The 19433-nt window shown below is 47.3% G+C and overlaps 1 protein-coding gene across 6 annotated transcripts; it reads left to right on the top strand.

The window, feature by feature from the left end:
* The first annotated feature begins 3955 nt into the window (after positions 1-3955).
* On the top strand, positions 3956-19348 carry RMDN3 (regulator of microtubule dynamics 3). Of its 6 annotated transcripts, none has more exons than XM_070797281.1 (14): positions 3956-4100; positions 4485-4678; positions 6532-6778; positions 7194-7337; positions 11650-11938; positions 12799-12901; positions 13329-13391; positions 15864-15924; positions 17127-17202; positions 17366-17443; positions 17681-17779; positions 18051-18104; positions 18237-18317; positions 18622-19348. In XM_070797281.1, the coding sequence occupies exons 2-14, from the start codon at positions 4492-4494 to the stop codon at positions 18673-18675; spliced, it is 1536 nt and encodes a 511-aa protein (XP_070653382.1). In that variant the 5' UTR covers positions 3956-4100; positions 4485-4491; the 3' UTR covers positions 18676-19348. The 6 variants fall into 6 exon arrangements, 5 of the variants coding, with proteins under 5 accessions (XP_070653382.1, XP_070653381.1, XP_070653383.1 ...); XM_070797280.1 differs by having other exon boundaries at positions 4052-4242; XM_070797282.1 differs by having other exon boundaries at positions 4054-4242; positions 6589-6778.
* Positions 19349-19433: the final 85 nt, after the last annotated feature.

The following is a 19433-nucleotide window of genomic DNA, read 5'->3' as shown; positions in this document are numbered from 1 at the left end:
TCTGAGAGAAGAGAAAGGGATGGAGGAGAGACAGAAATGCAGGGTTCTTAAAAGATAAAAATGATGTTCTCCTTCTTACACTAGGATGTGGGTGCAAAGGATTATAAATGTACTCAGTTTTTATACATATATTATAAGTATTATTTTGTAGCCATTAAATATTTTGTAAGAACAATCCTTTTTAAATGTCAAGTGTCTTAGAGGTAAGGCCACCATCCCAAGGCATATGTCACCTCTCTTGAAAGAGCCAGGTACATAAGGCTCTCATGTTCTGGGCAGAGACCAGGACAGGGATTTGGGGTGTGCTCTACTCTCTCAGGCTGGACTGTGGAGGGGTGGGGAGGAAACAGGAGGGCAGACTATCTCAGACTGCCAGGGATTTATTAAATTTGCAAAACTGGTCTGCAGATGCAGCATAAGATAGAGTACTCCATCCAGAATCACCTACCCCAATGCTGATTGCCCTAGCAGAGGCATGCACACCAGATAATATCTTTAATATCCAGGAGGAAATGAATTCCCCTACTTGGTTTTCCCATCTGGCTTCACCTCTTGCCACAATCAGTTTATCTGGCAGATCTTCCTCCCCTATAAAAGGAGAAGAAATTGTTCTTCTACTACTCAGCTTTTCATTATGAAAATCAAACTGTGTCCACAGGGTTAACAGAGGCTTATGACTAGCAAATTATTACCTTGTTTTACAGAACAATAGATAAGAAACAACTTGTTAAAAACCCCCTCTGCTTGTAAACTCCCTTCACTGATTAAGCTAGCTTTTGTTTTTAAAGCTAGCTTTAATTTGTTTTTTTTTTTTTTTCTCTCTCTAATTTCATACCCTTCAAACATCACATAGCCTGGGTAATATATCACAAGACTCCTTAACCACCCCTACAGATAACACCTTTGAAGTGTGGGTCGCTATAGCAACGGGAGCTCAAGTTGTTTCTTGGGAACTTGGAATCAGTTCATGTTCTGTTCAAGCTGGCTAAGACTGGCTGGGACCACTGAGCCTAAAACTGGGTCCACACAAGTGTCCAATGAACAGCCTTTTGACATAAGAGGGTCAAAACTCCACCAACAGATCATGCTAAGCGCCTGCATTTTTAAACATACATCCCATGAAGAAGCGTATAACCCAGATATGGCCACACAGAACACCATTTACCTTACCTTTTCCTATCTCTAATCACCTTCCCCCATGCCTAAGATCACCCTGTTTCTTTTCTTTTTTTTTTTTTTTTTAACTTTGGCTGTGCTAGCTCTTGTTGTGGCAGGTGGGATTCTCCAGTTGTGATTAGAGGGGCTTAGTTGCTCCCCGGCATGTGGAATCTTAGTTCACCCACCAAGGATTAAATCCATGTCCCCAGCATTGGAAGGTGGAGTCTTAACACTGTACCACCAGGGAAGTCCCCTACCCTGTTTCTTTATATCTCAAGTCTTCAGAGAGGCGGATCTGAGATTTGTTCTCCTGTCCCCTGGCTTGGCTGCCTTGGTAATGAATTCTTTTTCTGCTGCAAACCTCTGTGTCTTAGCATTTGACTTGCCATGCTTTGGGCAAACAAATTTGGTTTGGTAACAAAAGCATTATCAATGTGGCAGGGGCTGGATATTCATCATTCCTTATTTCCTTCCTTCCTCCATGCAGCTTTTATGGATGGTCTTTGTATTAGAGCTGTGCTAGGCATAGGGAATGGATCAGGCATGAACTCCATCCTGGAAAAGTAAGCAGTCCAGTGGGTAGAGAGTCTAGAAAGCAAATATTTATAGAACCAATTGTAATACAGGTAACCAGGCCTCAAAGGCAAAGAAAGAAAATATTAATTCCACTAAGGAATTAATTAATTAAACAGGTTTTTATTCCCTCCAAAGTAAAAATACTCAGTTTTTTCTTATTACAGAAGAAATACATGCTTATTTCAGAAAAATGAGGAAAAATACAGACAAGATATTAAAAGCATTCCTTTCTCACCACCAAGACAACATACTTAATAGCGTATCGCAAGAGGTACTAATACTAATGAAACTGAATCCTTAAAAATGAGTAGCTGGAAAAAAAAAATCAGTAGCAGATATTGGTGAAGTTTTTTATTTAAAGGACTTCACCACAACCTCTGGAATTTTTTATTTATTTTTGGCTGCATTGGGTCTTCATTGCTTTGTGAGGGCTTTCGCTAGTTGTGGTGAGCAGGAGCTGTTCTCTAGTGCAGGCTCAGAAGTTGTTGCACAGGGCTTGGCTGCTCTGCGGCATGTGGAATCTTCCTGGACCAGGAACTGAACCCATGTCTCCTGCATTGGCAGGCGGATTCTTAACCACTGGCCCACTTAAGGAAGTCCCAAATGTACTGCTATATGTGTAAAATATCTCACAATTAAAAAGTAAATAAATATAATATCTAGTCAAGGATTTGGGAGGACTGGTTTAGATATTTTGACTCCCACTAAACTAAAATTTAACTTTTAAGAAATGCTGACAATAAAATTAGAACCATAATCCATAAAAAAATCTTGTCTTTAATTTTTTTCAAATATTTATTTATTATTTTTGGCTGCATCTTGTCTTCACTGGGGATCTTTCCCTAAGATGCGTGGGCTCTGTAGTTTTGGTGTGCAGGCTTAGTTGCCCTGAAGGCATGTGGGATCTTAAGACGTTCACTGGCCAGGGATGGAACCTATGTCTCCTGCATTGGAAGGCAGATTCTTAATCACTGGACCACCAGGGAAGTCCCTATGTGTTGTTTGCTTTTTAAGTAATTAATTAATTTTTGACTTATACTGCAGGGCTTGTGGGATCTTAGTTCCCCATGCAGGGGTAGAACCTGAGCCCCCAGCAGTGGAAGCACAGAGTCCTAACAACTGGACTGCAGATGATTCTCTTCTTTTTAGTTTCTAAAACTACAAGTTGCATAAAATCATAGGATCAAAATAGATTTATAAAAGTACAGTTCACAGGTGGTAGAAAAAAATGATTAAAACAAAATCTGAAATGCTATCAACCAATTTAAGCAAACAGAGATCAACCCAAGTTTCAGCCTCATGCAAACATTTAAAATGTTATCATTAGAGGAATGAATTTAATGAATTTAATTTTCATTCTGGATATTAAAAAGAGTTTTTATAAGCCTGTCCCTGTTTAATGTTACAACAATTTAAGGTTTAAGATTTTTTTAAATGATGGGGTGTGCATCTTTTTCAGATGTCAGCTGGCAGAAGCTGGCCCTGGGGACTCAGGGCCTGTTGTGGATAACCAACAACTTAACCTGTTTTAACTTGAATTGCCAAAGGCACTATTGTGTTGAGCTTAGTCAACGATTTGAGTAAAAATACGTAAACAAATTGAGCTGAAATCAAATAAAGTCTGAGTTTTGACCGAGGGTTAAGGAAAGGTGGAGAGAGGTGGCGTTTTCCAGGTAGGGGTTCAAGACAGAAAGAGCAGCAGTGGAAAAGGTAGAAACGTTGGGTATTAGGAGCATATTCCGGGAACACTAAGTAACCTGGTGTGATTGAGGGGAAATGGAACCTCAGCTGTAACCTGGTGTGATTGGAGGGAGATGGAACCTCAGCTGGCCAGACCACGGAGTTACTGCTCTGAGCATCCACTCCAGGCAGTCTCTCAGCTTTCCCCTGTTTGTGCGTGCTAAGTCGCTCAGTCGTGTCCGATTCTGTGCGACACTATGGGCGGTAGCCCGCCAGGCTCCTCTGTCCATGGGATTCTTCAGGCAAGAATACTGGAGTGGATTGCCATGCCCTGTTCCAGGGGATCTTCCTGACCCAGGGATCGAACCCGCGTCTCTTACATCTCCTGCATTGGCAGGCAGGTTTTTTAACACTAGCGGCGCCAGCTGGGAAGCCCTGGTCACTTTTACTCGCCTTCTAACCCATTCTTGATTCGCCTTTCCAGATCTCTGCTGGCTCCGCCCCCCTGGTAGTGCCTGTGGCCCCGCCCCCTAGGGAAAAACCTGGCCACGAGGTGGAGTCTCGAAGGGCTGCTCACCCCCGCCTTCTTATAGGCGCGCGAGGCTGCTAGTTGGCACCGTTTGATGACGTCACAGTCATTGACAGAGAAGCCGCGGCCTTCGCCACAGTAGCTAGCGGTAGTAAGAGTGAGTTGAGGTCCAGACAGGCTGGGGCGCCTTCAAAGGGCGCGGCGGAAAGGCCAGGGTTTTGTAGCCAGGGCGGCGGGTTTGTGGTCTGCAGTGTCGTGAGGCTGGGGGGTGGATTTGGAAGCCCATCGACCTGACTCCGGTATCAGGCTTAGGGGGCGTGTTGGAGTGGAGGCTGCGAAGGGCCGAGTGGGCGGCGTGGTAGTCAGGCCTGGGGGCTAGCAGAAACCTTAAGGTCGGGACTAGGGTGAGGGTGGCGAATGCTCGGGGTCTGGGCAGGGAGATTATCTTACAGGGTTCGGCTTTGGCGATGGGTGGACCACACTCACGAATCTCTCTCCCTTCCTTCGCCCGCTTGCTCCTGGTGGCTCACGCGGGCTGCAGGTGTAGCATGTCTAGTCTGGGGACCTTGGGTGGCGCCCGCGCCGGGCTAGGACTGTTGCTGGGCACCGCCGCGGGCCTTGGATTCCTATGTGCCCTTTATAGCCAGCGGTGGAAACGGACCCAGCGCCGCGGCCAGAGCCAGAGTCAGTCCAACTCTCTGGACTACACGCAGACTTCAGAGCCTGGACGCCAAGGTAGGAGCGGGGCTTTTGAGGCCTCAGTGACTGTTGAGGGGGTGGGCTTGGGGTCGGGGCTGCTCGTAGCAGAACCTGCGGGACAGGACAACAGGAAAAACGAGGTGGGTGGGTGCGGGGCCCGAGAGTTTCAAGTTTGGGGAAAGTTTATCGAAAAGGAAAAGCAGTCTTCCTCTTCTGTCGTCTTTTTCCTGTGATCCCAGGAAAGTATATAGTGAAAAGGCTTAGCTTTCACTTTTAGTTCTGGCCGCAGAAGTGCTGTGTATGTATTAAAGTTACTTGCTTAGTGTGGTTGAGGTGTTTAATAAGTAAAGGTCCGAAAGAAAGTAAAAAGAGAATAGTCTTGGAGAAATTAAAATCTTTTGAGGCTTATGTATTAAATTAGGTTAATATTAACATTCGAAGACACCTTGGAGACTATATAGTTCAAGGTTTTGTTTTTTTAAATCCTTCTTATGAGTAAGTTGAGATTGAAAAAAGTTGTGTAACTTTCCCAAGGCTGTCACAGAGCAAGTAAGTGGCAGGATTGGGCTTGGTCACCTGGTCCTGTGGACTTCCCACAGCATGGGGCCGGGAGTGCACTTACTGCAGTTGAAGCTGAATATGGCTGGGAGCCAGACACAAATGGTTAGTACTTTCAGTTTTGGAAAACTTTAATGTTAACCCATTAGAGCAAAGCATCTAGGGCTCGTCCAAACTACTCCCCTCATGTGTGTGTGTGATAGAAGAGGGTTCAAGTCATCTTGCCTCATGTTCATTGGAAACACATGTTTCCTCTGATGACCAAATGCCAGTTAGTTTTTGAAGAGTCTTAAGAGTTTTCACCTTAGATTGAAATTGTTTGTCAGCATTTTATTTTTTTTTTTTTTTTTTTTGTCAGCATTTTAATAAGCTGGTAGTAAGAGCGCTGCAAGTGTGCTTGCCCTTCCTTTCTTTTCCTTGTATTTTGTTTGTTGGTTTGTAATTTCTCAGCTGTAATCTTTCTTCTACTGAGGTTGGGAGGTGGTAGCCACATTCCCAGGGATCTTTCTTGCTTTACATACTGGAACATTGTTGGGTCTGTACAGTAATCCAGCCTTTATTGTTATTAGATTTCCTCTAACAGCTTTATGCTTGCTTGGACTGTGGGTCCTGCCTTTCTGGTTTCTCTCCTGTTTTTACATTTCCCAGTCCACTTGTCTTAGGTATCCGTTTTCTAGCATTTTAGAATTTACTTAGAGCTCAATTCAGGGCTTGGTGATGATGTTTTTTCCCAGTGGGGTTTGGGTGGGTTTTTCCTGGTGTACCTTTTCTCTCAGTAACTGCCCCTGTTTACCTTGCCACTCTCTGATAATACTAAATGAAGCTCTTGAGAGGAAAGAGTGTTCTTTGCTATTCTTTGTAAAGTGCAAGATCAGAATTTGAGTGAGCTCAGTTTCAGTTTTGCTGTGTGGTAAGGATTGACTGCCTGGGATTTGGGCAGCAGGGCAGCTATCCTGCCTTCTAGGTATCGCACTCTTGCGAGAGCATTCTACATTATCTGCCAAGGTGTACAGTGCTCATGAAGGGCCCTGGGTGCAAGGTTTTTGGAACAAAGGGCTCTTGTGGACTTTTTTGTTTTTTTCCCTTTGGCCATGCTTGCAAGATCTTAGTCCCCTAGCCGGGGATTGAACCTGGACCCTTGGTAGTGAAAGCATGGAATCTTAGCCACTAAACCACCAGAGAATTCCCTGGAGAGCTCTCGTTTAAAGATTGGGACCTTGATTTTTTTTTTTTCCGGGTTTGTTACCTGGGACTTGTGAATATCTGACCCTCAAAGATCTTTATAAATTGAACTCCAGTGAGAAGTAAGAGTTCTTGAGTTCTGGGTGCAGGATCTTCTCGTCCCTCTAGCCCACGGGCATCGCTGTCTCCTGTCCTCCGTCCTCCAGTCAGGCCGTTGCGGGCAGCCCCGGGTGAGGCTGGTGATGCTGCAGTGCTCTCAAGCCTTCCACGAGGACAGGAGGTGGTACTGGACCGCCTGGAGTTCGTGCTGACCAGCCTGGTGGCGCTGCGGCGGGAGGTAGAAGAGCTGAGGAGCAGCCTGCAGGGGCTTGCTGGGCAGATTGTGGGGGAGGTCCGGTGAGTATTGCAGCCTTCCTTGCTGCCTTGGCCCCTGCACCCTAGCTTTTCCTCGCCCCGACAGCTTTCTCAGCCTTTGTTGTCTGTCTGTAAGGACACAGCCAGTTTTCTGGCTTCTCACCTCTCTGGCAGGGAAGCCATGTGCTTGATTCCTTGCCTTACCTGAGTTCTTGCTGCCTTTGGGCCCTCAGGGTCTATTGCAGCAGCTGAAATACTTTGTCCTGTTTAACCTGGTCTGCTCTGTAGGCTGGGTCCCGCCAGCTGCCCTTCTTGCTCTCCTGAGGGCAGAGACCCCAGAGTTTCTCTGCTTTGGGCCCTTTAATGAGCAGCAGTAGTAAGAGGCTCCCTCATGGTGAGGGGAAAGGCAGGCTGGAAGGGCCTAATGGCACCCTCTGGAAAGGAGCTTACTTTTCAGATCACATATGGAAGAGAACCAGAAAGTGGCTCGGCGGCGAAGGTTCCCATTTGCCCGGGAGAGGAGTGACTCTACCGGCTCCAGCTCTGTCTACTTCACGGCTGCCTCAGGAGCCACGTTCACGGATGCCGAGAGTGAAGGCGGGTGAGTCATGTCTCCTGGAGACAGCTGTGGCTTCAGCCAGGTTACATTGTGTAAAAGTAATGTTCAGAATGAAAAGTTCACACCAAGCTGCTGTAAATAATTTTTAGAACAAGGTAAGGATATAAACAAATGAAATACAAAACAGTTGAAATAAGAAAAACCATCCACCACATGTCATCCGGACAGATGGGAATGTCTAACAGCAGTTAGTGTTTGCATCTGTTATTTTTCTCAGAGTAGGTTTGCTTTTTACCTAGTTATTAGATCCTTTATTTTTGTTTTATTGTAACGTCGGTTGGGTGGTTTCCTGTTATCAGGAGGACTTTGTAAGCTTTGTCTTAATGGCCTTATTTCCTTCACTGAGTGACTGGGCCAGGTCTACAGAGCTGTCTAAGCGCTAAGCACGCTCCCTCCCTCGGGAAGTTCTCTTCCCACGGGGAGATCCGCTTGTGCGCCCTCGCCCTCTTCACAGGTGGGCGGTGACTCACCTGAGTAACTGGTGGGCCAGCAGGTCTGGCCATAGGCCTTACTGTGAGACAGGGCTGCAGGCAGGAGTCTGGTGGAACGCCCAGGTTGGTCAGGCTGAGGGCTTTTTGGTTTTAAACCACGGGTGCCATTTTGAAATTTCCATCCCACGGATGGAGTCTGAATGAACATCTTCGTTGCAGTGCTGTTAATAGCAGCGTCTGCCCGTGTCTGCTTCAAGGCCGCCATCCAGGTGGCCCACGTGGGGTCTAGAGGCTGGTCTCTCTTTGTGGCCTTTGCTGACCTTTCTCCCCCTTCAAAGAAGAGGCTGGTGTAGTGAGCAGTCAGGCCTGTCCTTTCAGGGCAGAACGACTGGTGTAGCTCCAAACATACACATGGAAACCAGAAGCTAAACCAGTCATTCATGATCTTTGCAGCATGTCCCTCTTCAGCTGAAACACTTCATAATATTAACCAGTTTATTCCTCCTTTGTGACAGACAGGTGGGAAGCACTTCAGAGGTATTTCCTTAGTCTCACAAAGGAGAGAGAGGAGCATCTCTTAAGGAGCATTTCTAAGCAACCCAAGGAAGCCATTTACTTGACATTTGAACTTTATGAGTGTGGAACATAAGGACAGGTCACAGCTCTGCCCAAGACTAGGATAATAGAACTCAAACCCCTTCATGATGATTTTAAGAAATTGTACAGGCTTCTGGGGGCAGCACGAGCCAGAGTGATTAACCAGGGAAGTTTATGGGTGCTTCGTAGCTTAGGGTGCTCACTGGGGCTCCCAAAGCCATACAGGGCAGGACAGGGCTGCCAGCTGCCTGTAGCAGCTGGAGAGAAAGGGTGGCTTCCTTAATAACAGCTCCAGCAGGCTTAGCCTTATGACCGATCCTGTGGCATGTGGAAGCCGATGGTCGTGCATGGTGCAAGACTGGTTTAGCCGACTGCTCTCAGGAGCAATGGCCGTGGTGAATCATTCATTTGGTCATGGTCAAGGAGACCAAGCCTTGGGAATGGCTTATTATTTTTTTTTAATTTTATTTTATTTTTAAACTTTACAATATTGTATTGGTTTTGCCAAATATCGAAATGAATCCGCCACAGGTATACATGTGTTCCCCATCCTGAACCCTCCTCCCTCCTCCTTCCCCATACCATCCCTCTGGGTCATCCCACTGCACCAGCCCCAAGCATCCAGTATCGTGCATCGAACCTGGACTGGCGACTTGTTCCATATATGATATTGGGAATGGCTTTAAACCTGTGGGCCCTGGGGAAGGAGAGCTTCTTTGAGGGATGAAAGAATAAGACTATTTGATGGACAGCTCTGCGCCACTGAAAGCTGTGTTCTCGCTTTCTTCCAAATAAAACAGCTCCCAGGGGATCAGCTGAATATGCCAGAGTCCGAATCACTGGGTGGGTCAGTGAGCTTGTTCCCAGAGCCTTGTTGCAAATGCAGCTTTACTTCCCTCCTTGCAAAACCCAACTCGCCCTAATACCAGCTCCCCTGGCAAACCTGCCCAGGCATTCCAGCCAGGAGCCACTGCCGGCAGCCTCATTGCCACTCCTCCTTGGGTGTTTGCTTATCACCTCATTCCTCTTGGTCTTATCTTCCCCGCCACTGTGGGGTCAGGGCCCAGGCCTGCTTGTCTTTGCCTCAGCTCAGCACCTCTTATGGGGCTTAGCAGTTGGAGGAAAGAAATGTAATTGCTGGGAGGGCTGTGTGTGTAAGAGTCCTTGATCCCTGACGCGGGGGCTCTCCTTAAGGAGCAGAGTTGGCCTCCTTGCCTCAAGGGAGCCTGGAGTCCTTGCTCCACAGTGGGAACAGTGTGTCTAGCTTGAGTGCACAGGACTAAAGGACCTTTTCAGAGGTCTGTACTCATCTCAAAAGCTGCCGGGCATGTTGAACAAAAGGGTCACCACTTTTTCTCTGGTGGATTTCACCAGCAGCTGGGTATGTGGTCCAAGAAATGTGGGAGAATGCTGCGATACCAGCTGTCACTGGGTGGCAGCAAGGTCCCCCGACCTCTCCTTTTCCTTGCCCATGTGAACTCCCCGGCCTTTACGGCCCAGAGCGATCACAGCACTGAAGGACCTTCCTCCCTGCTTCCTTCCCTGGAGACTGCGCTCAGGCAGGATGAGAGCAGGGGTCTCTCCCCATATGCCGAGGCAGCCTTCAGCTGAGCAGGGAATGAGTGGGGTCTCCTGTTCTTTTTGCAACATGAAGTGATGAGACTCAAGCTTGCACCTGCCAAAAATTCATTTACTCATTTTGCCTCTGGGCCTGGTTGGGCTGAGTAGGGGCACTGGTAGCCACTGATTTGACTTTCTGGATGGGGCAGGTTATTGTCTAAGCCTAGGAGCCTAAGAGAGTTTCTCTAGGCTGCCCCTGTGTGGTCTTGCTCACCACCACCCAGGTTGGTTGTGAAATCTGATACCACTTGTCCTTGTCCCTTTTTTTTACTGCAAATTGCTTGAGGGGGGAGATACTTCTATAACCTCTTTAAAAAGCAAGGTTAAGAAGGTTTTAAATATTTTCCAATTTCTTGTAATAGATGTTTCTGGAGCCCCTTTGTTAAATGCATCTGAAAGCTCCTCTATAAAGAAATGGGATGGGTGGACTGGACCCCAGGTCTGGTTACTCACTTGGTCCCTGTCCTCTCTGGCTTTGCAGACAAGGAGGACAGCACTTGGACCTGCAGTACTCAGACCCCTTGACCTTAGGCTATCTTGTTGTGACTTTGTTTGTGTCTCTCCTTCGGGTCTGATTTGCTCCAGCCACAGGGATCCTACCTCTCTTTTATTTCAGGACGGAGGAAGGCTTATCCTTAAGTGACTCAAGGATCTTCCCTGTGTCTTGGAACCTGCTAGCTCAGACAGAACCTGCTTTTCCTTCACTCAGCCTGGGGGCTCTTTGGTGTCTGGTTGTGACCCCTCGAAGCCTTATCTTCTGCTCTGCTCAGTTTTTGTCTGACTCAGTTGGCAGTTGGAGAAAACAGTATCATTAGCTGCTGGTGGAGGCAAAGATCCAGGAGAAACAGTGGATGCAATCAGAGTTGAGCTCCCCAGGAGACACCTGGATGGCAGCCCCACAGACACCTTCCTAAGGGATTGCTTGCATCTTCGGCCTTTCTTGCTTCCAGCTGCAGCCCTCCCCCGCTCCCCCCACCAGTTCCCAAGGTTTCCAAGGGCTACTCCTGTTGTGGTTGAGGTTTGGTTACTGACTTGGGACAGAGGTATACATTGAATTGAGAAAGAAAATATGTATATCTGTGGCTACCCACAGCCACAGAGGCTGGCATCCACCCATGTTGGTTCTGGCAGGTGCATTTGGCTGATAAAGCAAAAATGATTGACAAACCCTTCCCCTCGTGAGCCATCGAGCTCCACCTACATCTGAAGGTTTTTATCTTAAACTTTTATTACTTTACTTATAAGAATATATGGTCCCTAAAGCAATCCCATCTAATACTAAAATATAGGGGGGATATTAATTCCTCTGCCCTGAGAGGTCTACTGACATTTTGTTGATACCTTTCTAGGCTTTCTCTGTTTTCTGGCAGACGTGGTGGTAGCTAAGCAGGGGCTTCTCATATCGGCCTCTGACTGTCACAGGGCTCCGAGTTGGTCACTCTTCCCCTCCGAGATCATTTTCCTGTGGTTCCCTAGGAAGCATTCTCTCAGGACTGAGTCCCCCCTCAGTGAGGGGCATGGCTCACGGTCAGTGCTGATGGCTGCAGCGCTGTGGAGAGCCCCTCTGTGGAGGAGGCTAGACCCCTGGTGGTCTGAGGTTAAGTAATCCCCTCCCTTGCCCTTGTCACTTTGTTTCCCCGCCACAGTTACACAACAGCCAATGCTGAGTCTGACTATGAGCGGGACTCTGAAAGGGAGAGTGACGGTGACGGTGAAGATGAAGTGAGCTGCGAGACCGTGAAGATGGGCAGAAAGGACTCCTTGGACCTGGAGGTGGAGGTGGCTTTGGGTCTGGAGCCTGAAGCCCCGGAGGCTGGAGGCTCCCCTGGCCAGGAAGATGTGATGCCGCTCCTGCAGCAGGCAGATGAGCTGCACCAGGGCAGTGAGCAGGGCAAGCGGGAGGGCTTCCAGCTGCTGCTCAACAACAAGCTGGTGGTGAGGCTCCAACGGCCCGTCTACCCTCCTTCCCCTGCTCACTCCCACGAGTATGTCAGTGACCCTGCCAGGTGACATGGGAAGGGAAATGAGGGTGACACGGCGAGTTTCTGCATCTACCCTCAGGGTCGTACACCCTTTTCCAAGGAGGCCAAGTGCTGCCCCTAGGGGCCTGTGTACTCCCTGCCCCAGCGCTTCCTCCCCCACCACCCCCTGGGTAGTTGGCTCTGGCTCTCAGCATAGGGAGAAATGTGGAAAGAACTGAAACTTTCCCCTTTTATTTCCCTGAGGCAGACCCACAGCTGCTTGCCCCATTTGAAGTTTTCATCACCAGTGACAAGTGTCTGGGTCACTCAATCACAGTTCCCTTCTCAAGTTCACTGCCAGAATTTATGCAGAAAGACTGAAGGCAGGAGAAGGGGACGACAGGATGAGATGGTTTGGTTCGGTGGCATCACCGACTTGATGGACATGAGTTTGAGTAGGCTCCGGGAGTTGGTGATGGACAGGGAAGCCTGGCGTGCTGCAGTCCATGGTGTCGCAGAGTTGGACGCGACTGAAGTGAACTGAGCTATAAATGCCCTCAGTTAGAATTTCCCTTTTCCTGGGCCTTGCCACATGCTCTTGCTGTGACTCATTACATGTTGGAGTTGGCCTTCCCTCCTCATAGCATTGGGAGGCCAGGAGGCACCCACTTTGTGGGTTGTGCAGTCTACTGACTAGAGATGATGTCACCACCTAACTGCAGGTGAGAGGCCATGTAGATGGCCTGATATCAGTGTTTACGACACAGAGAGAAGGTCAGGGCTCCAGTTCTCTGCAGCTGAGAAGGAGCCCTCATCCCTCTCTTTGGATTGCAGCATGGAAGCCGGCAGGACTTTCTCTGGCGCCTGGCCCGGGCCTACAGTGACATGTGTGAGCTTACCGAGGAGGCGAGTGAGAAGAGGTCCTATGCCCTAAGTGGTAAGTGCTGACAGCCTCCTGGTGCAGCTGACTGATTCTGAGGGTGGAGCCAGCCCAGTGGCTTGGGGCCTAGGGGACCCACCAAGACGCAGGCTATCAGGGCAGCTGGGGCTCAGGTACTCAGCAGGGACAGACTGGCTCCCAGAGACCCATTTCCTCCTGGAGACACAGAATAGTCTCTGCTTTTCTGCACGGTATGGGGCTTGAGTCACACAGGCATACGTGACTGTAGCACAGCTGGCCTTGAACATCAGTGATTTGAGCAGTGCAAGCACATACAGTCCGTGGTTGCTTGGGCCTGAGGATTTGTTGTTGCTTAGTTGCTAAGTTGTGTCGGACTCTGCAACTCCATGGACTGTAGCCTGCCAGGCTCCTGTCCATGGGATTTCCCAGGCAAGAACACTGGAGTTGCCATTTTCTTCTCCAGGGCATCTTTCTGACCCAGGGATTGAACCCTCGTCTCCTGTACTGGCAGGCAGATCCTCTACTGGTGAGCCAGAGGGCTGACTATGTTACACGTGGATTTCTGACTGGGCAGAGGGCCAGTAACCCCTGCATTGTTCAGGGTCATTTGTGGTTGTTTCATTAGCACTGTTCTTTGTCCTAATTCTTTAACTACAAAGGGCAAAACCTTTCTTAACCTGAGGAGGGTTTTTTTTTTTGCTGCTGTTTACGACTCTAGTTTCAGTTATGGAGCCTGTGGGGCAGGTGTTTAAGAACATAATGAGTGGAGTACGTTTGGTGAGTGCCAGGAAGGAGTAGTTTGGGAGAATACCACTAGCCTACAAGCCCGTGGGGTCTACTAGCCAGCTCTGTTGTCAGAACCTGTCCCCGGGCATGTAGGGTGCATCTGACTCATGCCAGGTTCATGGCCTGTCCTCTACTGTCGTGAAGTTAAGACCCTTGAGATTTTAGAGACTGGTTTTACGGGCAAGATGTGTCCCGCCTAGCTACACAGCCTCTGAGTCAGGCACCGTCGGTGGACTTCCACATCTCGTAGTACAGCCTCGCAGACATTGAATTTTTGATAATGTAGAGTCTGACAGTACCTCAAGGTCGTCATTCTATAAACTGTTGTAGAATTCTGCCAATACAGAAAGGTCAGTTGAGCTGAATGTTTGATCTTCAGAAAAATCCCTGGAAGTTTTAACTGAAGGTGCTTAATTACTGTCTGTTTCTTTTCAAAAGTTTCTGCTACCTTTCCTGTGTTTCAGGTGAGGATTCTGATCAGCGTTTGGGGCTGGTGTCTGGACTCTTGGTGGCAACAACCACCTTTCCTTTTCCTTTTGATCATCTCTTAGTACTAATAGCCAACGTGAACCCTGAAGGTGGAGATGGAGCAGTGGTTAGAGAAGCAGCTATGCCCACACTGGTATGGCTCCTTGTAGCACCCCCAGACAGATCTGTTCCTTCTGGAGGTCAGGGGACTATGGAGAGACTTTGAAGGCTCTGCTCTGTGATTCTAGCCTTTTAGGACCATTGTTGGTGGATCTAAAGTTCATTTTGTGTTGCCTCTAGAAGCTGGACCATCAGGAGGCTGCAGGAACTGGTTGCCTTATTCTTCACCGTTATTTCCCTAGTGAGTGAGTGCTTTGAAGCGGGCAGAGTAAAGTCCCCTAAAAGACAGTGTCCCTCAGTGGTAGAGCCACATGGTTCTGCTTGGATAGGGGAATTGTAGGGTTCTCACCTGTTCTCTTTAAATGTATTTGTTGCATATACAAAATTATACCATGATTACTATCACTTATACATGAGGAAACATTTCAGATTAGCCAGCCTATCACCTTAACACCTTAATTTTGTTCCATTCCCTGTGTTCCCTTTCAAGCCCTCACCATTGAAAATTTCTTTTTATTATTTCAAATTTTTATTATACAGTTGACTTAATAATGTTTCAGAGGTACAGCGAAGTTATTCAGTTATACATAGATATACTTTGCAGATTCTTTTCCATTATAGGTTATTACAAGATATTCAATATAGTTCTCTGCTACACAGTAGGTCCTTGTTGTTTATCTATTTAATATATAGTAGTTCATATCTGTTAATCTCGAATTCCAAATTTATCCCTCCCCTTTGGTAACTAGTTTGTTTTCTGAGTCTGTTTTGTAAATAAGTTCATTTGTATCATTTTTAAAAAATATGTTTCACACATAAGTGATGTATATTTGTCTTTCTTTGTCTTATTTATTTCACTTAGTATGATCTCTAGGTCTGTCCATGTTGCTAAAAATGGCATTATTTCATTCTCTTTTATGGAAGCCCTCTTCTAATCAGATGTCCCATTTCGCAGTGTTCTGTTTTCTCCAGTGCGTAGGTGTAACGGTTCTGATCTGGAGGGCTCCAGCTTCTTGATGTTCTAGGGGACCCTTGTCAAGAGCCTGCATGTGATTAGGCCTTGATTTCTGTTAGTTTTGGTGCCTGGAAAACTTGGGTAAGGACTACATGAAAGTCATCCTTGGTCAGATGCCAGGTCATTTGGCTCTAGTGAGGAGTTCTGGCCCAGAGCCATGGTTACTGTTCCTAGATCATGGTCCTCTTGAGAATCCAATCAAAGCTGTGGACCCTCTCAAGAAAATGGACTTATGCCTAATATTTCAGTGGGATTTCATGGACACCCTAAGGCCTATCCACAGACCCCAAATCAAAAACTCTCCAGGTAATGATCTACTAGGGCAACTGTGATTGCTTTCGAGTCCTTTTATATTTGCAGTGCTCTGAGCATGTCGGGTGGGTGTTGTATAGCTGGGACAGCTGATGACAGAGATAGGGAAAGCAAGGCAAAGTGGAAGTTATCCTTGAAAAGCTATTTGTATCTCTTCACTCTGCTCAAGTGCATAACTATTTATAAGTCCTGCTTGGGTGGGAACTGTGAGAGCTAGAGCAGACCATCCTCCCACAGCCTTTCCCGTGGAGGGGTCACGGGAGCCCGAGTCAACTCTGGATCACTTCTGTCTTACAGGAAAAGAAGAAGCTGAGGTCGCTCTGGAGAAGGGGAATGAGAATGCGGAGTGTCATCAGTGGTAATAACACCCTGCAGGGCCCCAGAAAGAGCCCAGCATGGGTTAGAGTGGAGCAGAGCCCTTTCTTTTCTCTGCCCTGGCCAAACAGGCATTTGCCAGAGGCACCAGGAGAGGAAGCTCTGGCCTTTATTTTCATATGTCCCAATCCTCCCCCAAGCCAGGGACCCAGGGGAGTTTCCTTCGGGAAGTGCCTTGGGAGTGAGACAAGGGAAGAGTAGTACAGCTTCCTGTTGAAACTTGGAGAAATGAGTAGCTTTCTTATGTCATCCCTGGCTTCAACCTTGAGGCTCCTGGCTCCTCAGGGAGGTTGGGACATTGGCCGTTCCCCTCTCCCATACAAGCTCTTCATTCCCCTAGCTGCGATCCCTGGCTGGTGGTGGACTTTGGCTTCTTCGCTTTGCTGGCATGAGGAAACATAGATGTGAGCTCACCCCCAGGAAGTTCAGCAGTCAGTATTAGTCCACAAAAGCATCAGCCCTGTTTGTGATCTCATGTGGGCAAAGTCCTGCCACCTTGTGTGGGTCAGGGCCAACCTGGAGGCCTGGTTCTAGCACCTCAGTTTTAGTCAGTGTTCCTTTTCCACTCCCTGCTGCTTTCTGTAACTCTGCCCTCAGATTGTGAGCTGGAGAGCCCTTGTTTCCCCATCTGTTGCTGAAACTTTGCAGTGCCTCTTTTTAGATGCCAGGTCACTGTTTCTTAGACCTTTGTTTTTAAAGACAGAAAATGGGAAGCTGGATGGCTTTGTTTCCCTGGGAGGGTGTGGAGGAGAGGGCTGAAATCGGAGGCCTTTTCTTCCTCTGCTTCTGTTGCTAATTTTAGAGTATCCCCTTCCCAAACAGCTTCCCAGTGACACCAACTAAGCAGACAGTGTATTCACGTTTCTTACACATTGATGCTGATTTTTAGAGACCTGCTTAAGTTTTTATGACAGCTATGGCTATACTGATCATGAGGGGACATTTGGATTGAGACCTTGTCTAAATTTTAAGTATAAAAGAGCCCACTTTTTGTACCCAGTGTACTTTGGGGAACTGTGAACCTACCACTGTATCTGCTAAAGAATATGAATTGGGACCATAGGTCTGTGAAAAGAGGAATTATGTACAGATGAAGTACTGGGCAGTGCCGTCAACCCTGGGTGGGAAGCCCCTTCCTGGCAGGGACGGTCCTCAGTCCTGAGCCTGCCGCTGCTCTCCCCCTAGGTATGCAGTGCTTTGTGGTCAGCTGGCTGAGCATGAGGGCATCCAGAGGCGCATCCAGAGTGGCTTTAGCTTCAAGGTGAGAAAGGCTTCTCTTCCTTCCCTGGTGCTGGTCTCGTGCAGATTACCTGCTCCAACCTAGCTCTCTGCAAAGGTGTTCCTACCCTACAGCTCTGTGACTTGCCTTTCTTCCCTTAGTAACTCTGCTCTCTGATGTTAACTTGTTTGTATTTCCGCTCTAGGAGCATGTGGACAAAGCCATTGCTCTCAAGCCAGAAAACCCCATGGCTCACTTTCTCCTCGGCAGGTGGTGCTACCAGGTGAGCTAGATTTCAGGGCTTGACACAAGGGCCCAAACTACCCTGAGACACTGATCACCGTGCAGTGAAGATCAGGTCACCTCAGCATGGTCTGGCTTATGTGTCCTTCCCTCCAGGCAGTCATGGGAGTGGTGACTGGATGCAGTCCTATTTGGCCCCTTTTCCTTTCAGTACAGAACATTTATTGTTCTTAAAGATACTTAAGTTTTTAGTTACACCTTGATCTTTTGATGGCAGGTCTCTCACCTGAGCTGGCTAGAAAAAAAAACTGCGACAGCCTTGAGTGAAAGCCCCCTTGGTGCTACTGTGCAGGATGCCCTCTCAAGCTTCCTAAAGGTATCAGGGAGGGAAGGGAAGGGTGGACAGCAGCCAGAAAGGCCGGGGTGACCTTGTTTTCCCTAAGGACATTAGTGTATTGGGAGGGGTTTCTGGTAGAGGGGAGTTTTATGTGTGCCTGTTCTGTGGAAAATGAGAAACCACTGGAAGGGCTTATTAAAAAAATGTAGACTCACTGAATCAATCTCCAGGTTGGATACTGAACTCTAATAAACTTTAGCCTGACTTGGATTTCGGAACCTCTTACTGAAATGCATTCTCCCTTCTCTAGGCTGAAGAACTACAGCCAGGATTTTCCAAAGCAGGAAGGATATATATTTGTAAGGTAAACTCATCTGCCCATTTCAACATAGATGAAATATATGTATGTTGATACTTTTTCTTGAAAACATACACTCATTCCCTTCTAGTCTCCTGGTGGTATTTCTCCCAGGTTTTCACTGTTGTCTCTTCTCAGTGCTACAAAGAACTAGGGAAAAACCCTGAAGCTAAAGAGTGGATGAAGTTGGCCCTGGAGCTGCCAAATGTCACTAAAGAGGTAATACTTAAGAGCTTTTCTAATACAGGGTTCTTTCACTGAGTCATTATGTGACTTTTCAGGAAAGAATGTCTTCCCGTGGTTCTTATTTCCCTCCAAAAGAGAGTCTGCACTTTGCATGTGGGATTTTTCGTATACATCTCACCTGGGGAGGAGACAGAGTTCGTAGGTTCCAGGTTGTCCTGGGAAAGTGGGAAAAAGACTGGTAATAGCAAGGAAGCAAAGGGCCCATTCTCAGGTACCAATGGTTTAGGAAATGTTGGCTTGGATTTAAAGTCCTAGTCTTATTCTCTTGTCTTCCTAGGATTCAGCTTTCCAGAAGGACCTGGAAGAATTGGAAGTAATTTTAGGAGAATAATCACATTTCAGTGGGCTTCATGACTCAAGGAAGGAAAAAAATTAAGTCTTTTCCCCTTAGGTCCTGCTTAGATCAGGAAACGGAGCAAGACTGCTTAAGGGAGTGTCTTGACTCCTAGGTCTGACTGCTGCTTGCTACAATTCCCCAATTTCTTCCTACTGGTTAATTTATTCTAATCCCTTACCTAATCTGAAATTGGGGAAGTACTTGAGACCTGGGTTTCTATTACTTTTTCCATAAAGTGAGTTCTCAAAAAATCAAGACTAGTATACACCTGCCCTAGGGTAGAGTGTGGATAAAACACTGGAGGCTCCCTTTCAACTGCTGCTGAGGTGGATGAACTCCAAAGAGCTATAGGAACAAAACACAGAATGTGTACTCTCTAATCTTTTTCACTGATTAATATTCAGAACCAAAATATATAGTCCTAAGATCACACACCCCAACCTACCAGGGCGGAAGGTCGGGGAGTCCATGGGTATTGCCTCTGCTCAATCTATCATGTGGATCGTAACTGTACTCCTGGGCTGAGCGCGGGACCACCTGACTTCCAGTGTCCTGGCAGCTTTTGGAACAGCAGTGCATAAGGCTTATGACTGAAAATGATGATCTGAAGAGTTGCCTGGAATATATTTTGGTACAAACTTGAAATAAATCCAAAATTTAAACTTAACTAGAAGTGATTATAATCCCCTTTCTATGTTTGTTTTCATCTCCTTATTCTTTCTTGGCACTTCAATAACTGTTTCCTACTGGGA

This window comes from Bos indicus, chromosome 10, assembly GCF_029378745.1.
Source record: "Bos indicus isolate NIAB-ARS_2022 breed Sahiwal x Tharparkar chromosome 10, NIAB-ARS_B.indTharparkar_mat_pri_1.0, whole genome shotgun sequence".
Lineage (NCBI taxonomy): Eukaryota > Metazoa > Chordata > Mammalia > Artiodactyla > Bovidae > Bos > Bos indicus.
The sequence above is the reverse complement of the archived record's forward strand: the minus strand, read 5'-3'. Positions and strand labels throughout refer to the sequence as shown.

Bases quoted from the DNA above. Each gene is read 5' to 3' on its own strand.
- RMDN3 (XM_070797281.1), top strand. From the start codon at position 4,492: ATGTCTAGTCTGGGGACCTTGGGTGGCGCCCGCGCCGGGCTAGGACTG. The intron at 11,939-12,798 runs GTGAGGCTCCAA...TTTGGATTGCAG, and splicing joins TGCTCAACAACAAGCTGGTG to CATGGAAGCCGGCAGGACTT. The intron at 15,925-17,126 runs GTAATAACACCC...CTCTCCCCCTAG, and splicing joins AATGCGGAGTGTCATCAGTG to GTATGCAGTGCTTTGTGGTC.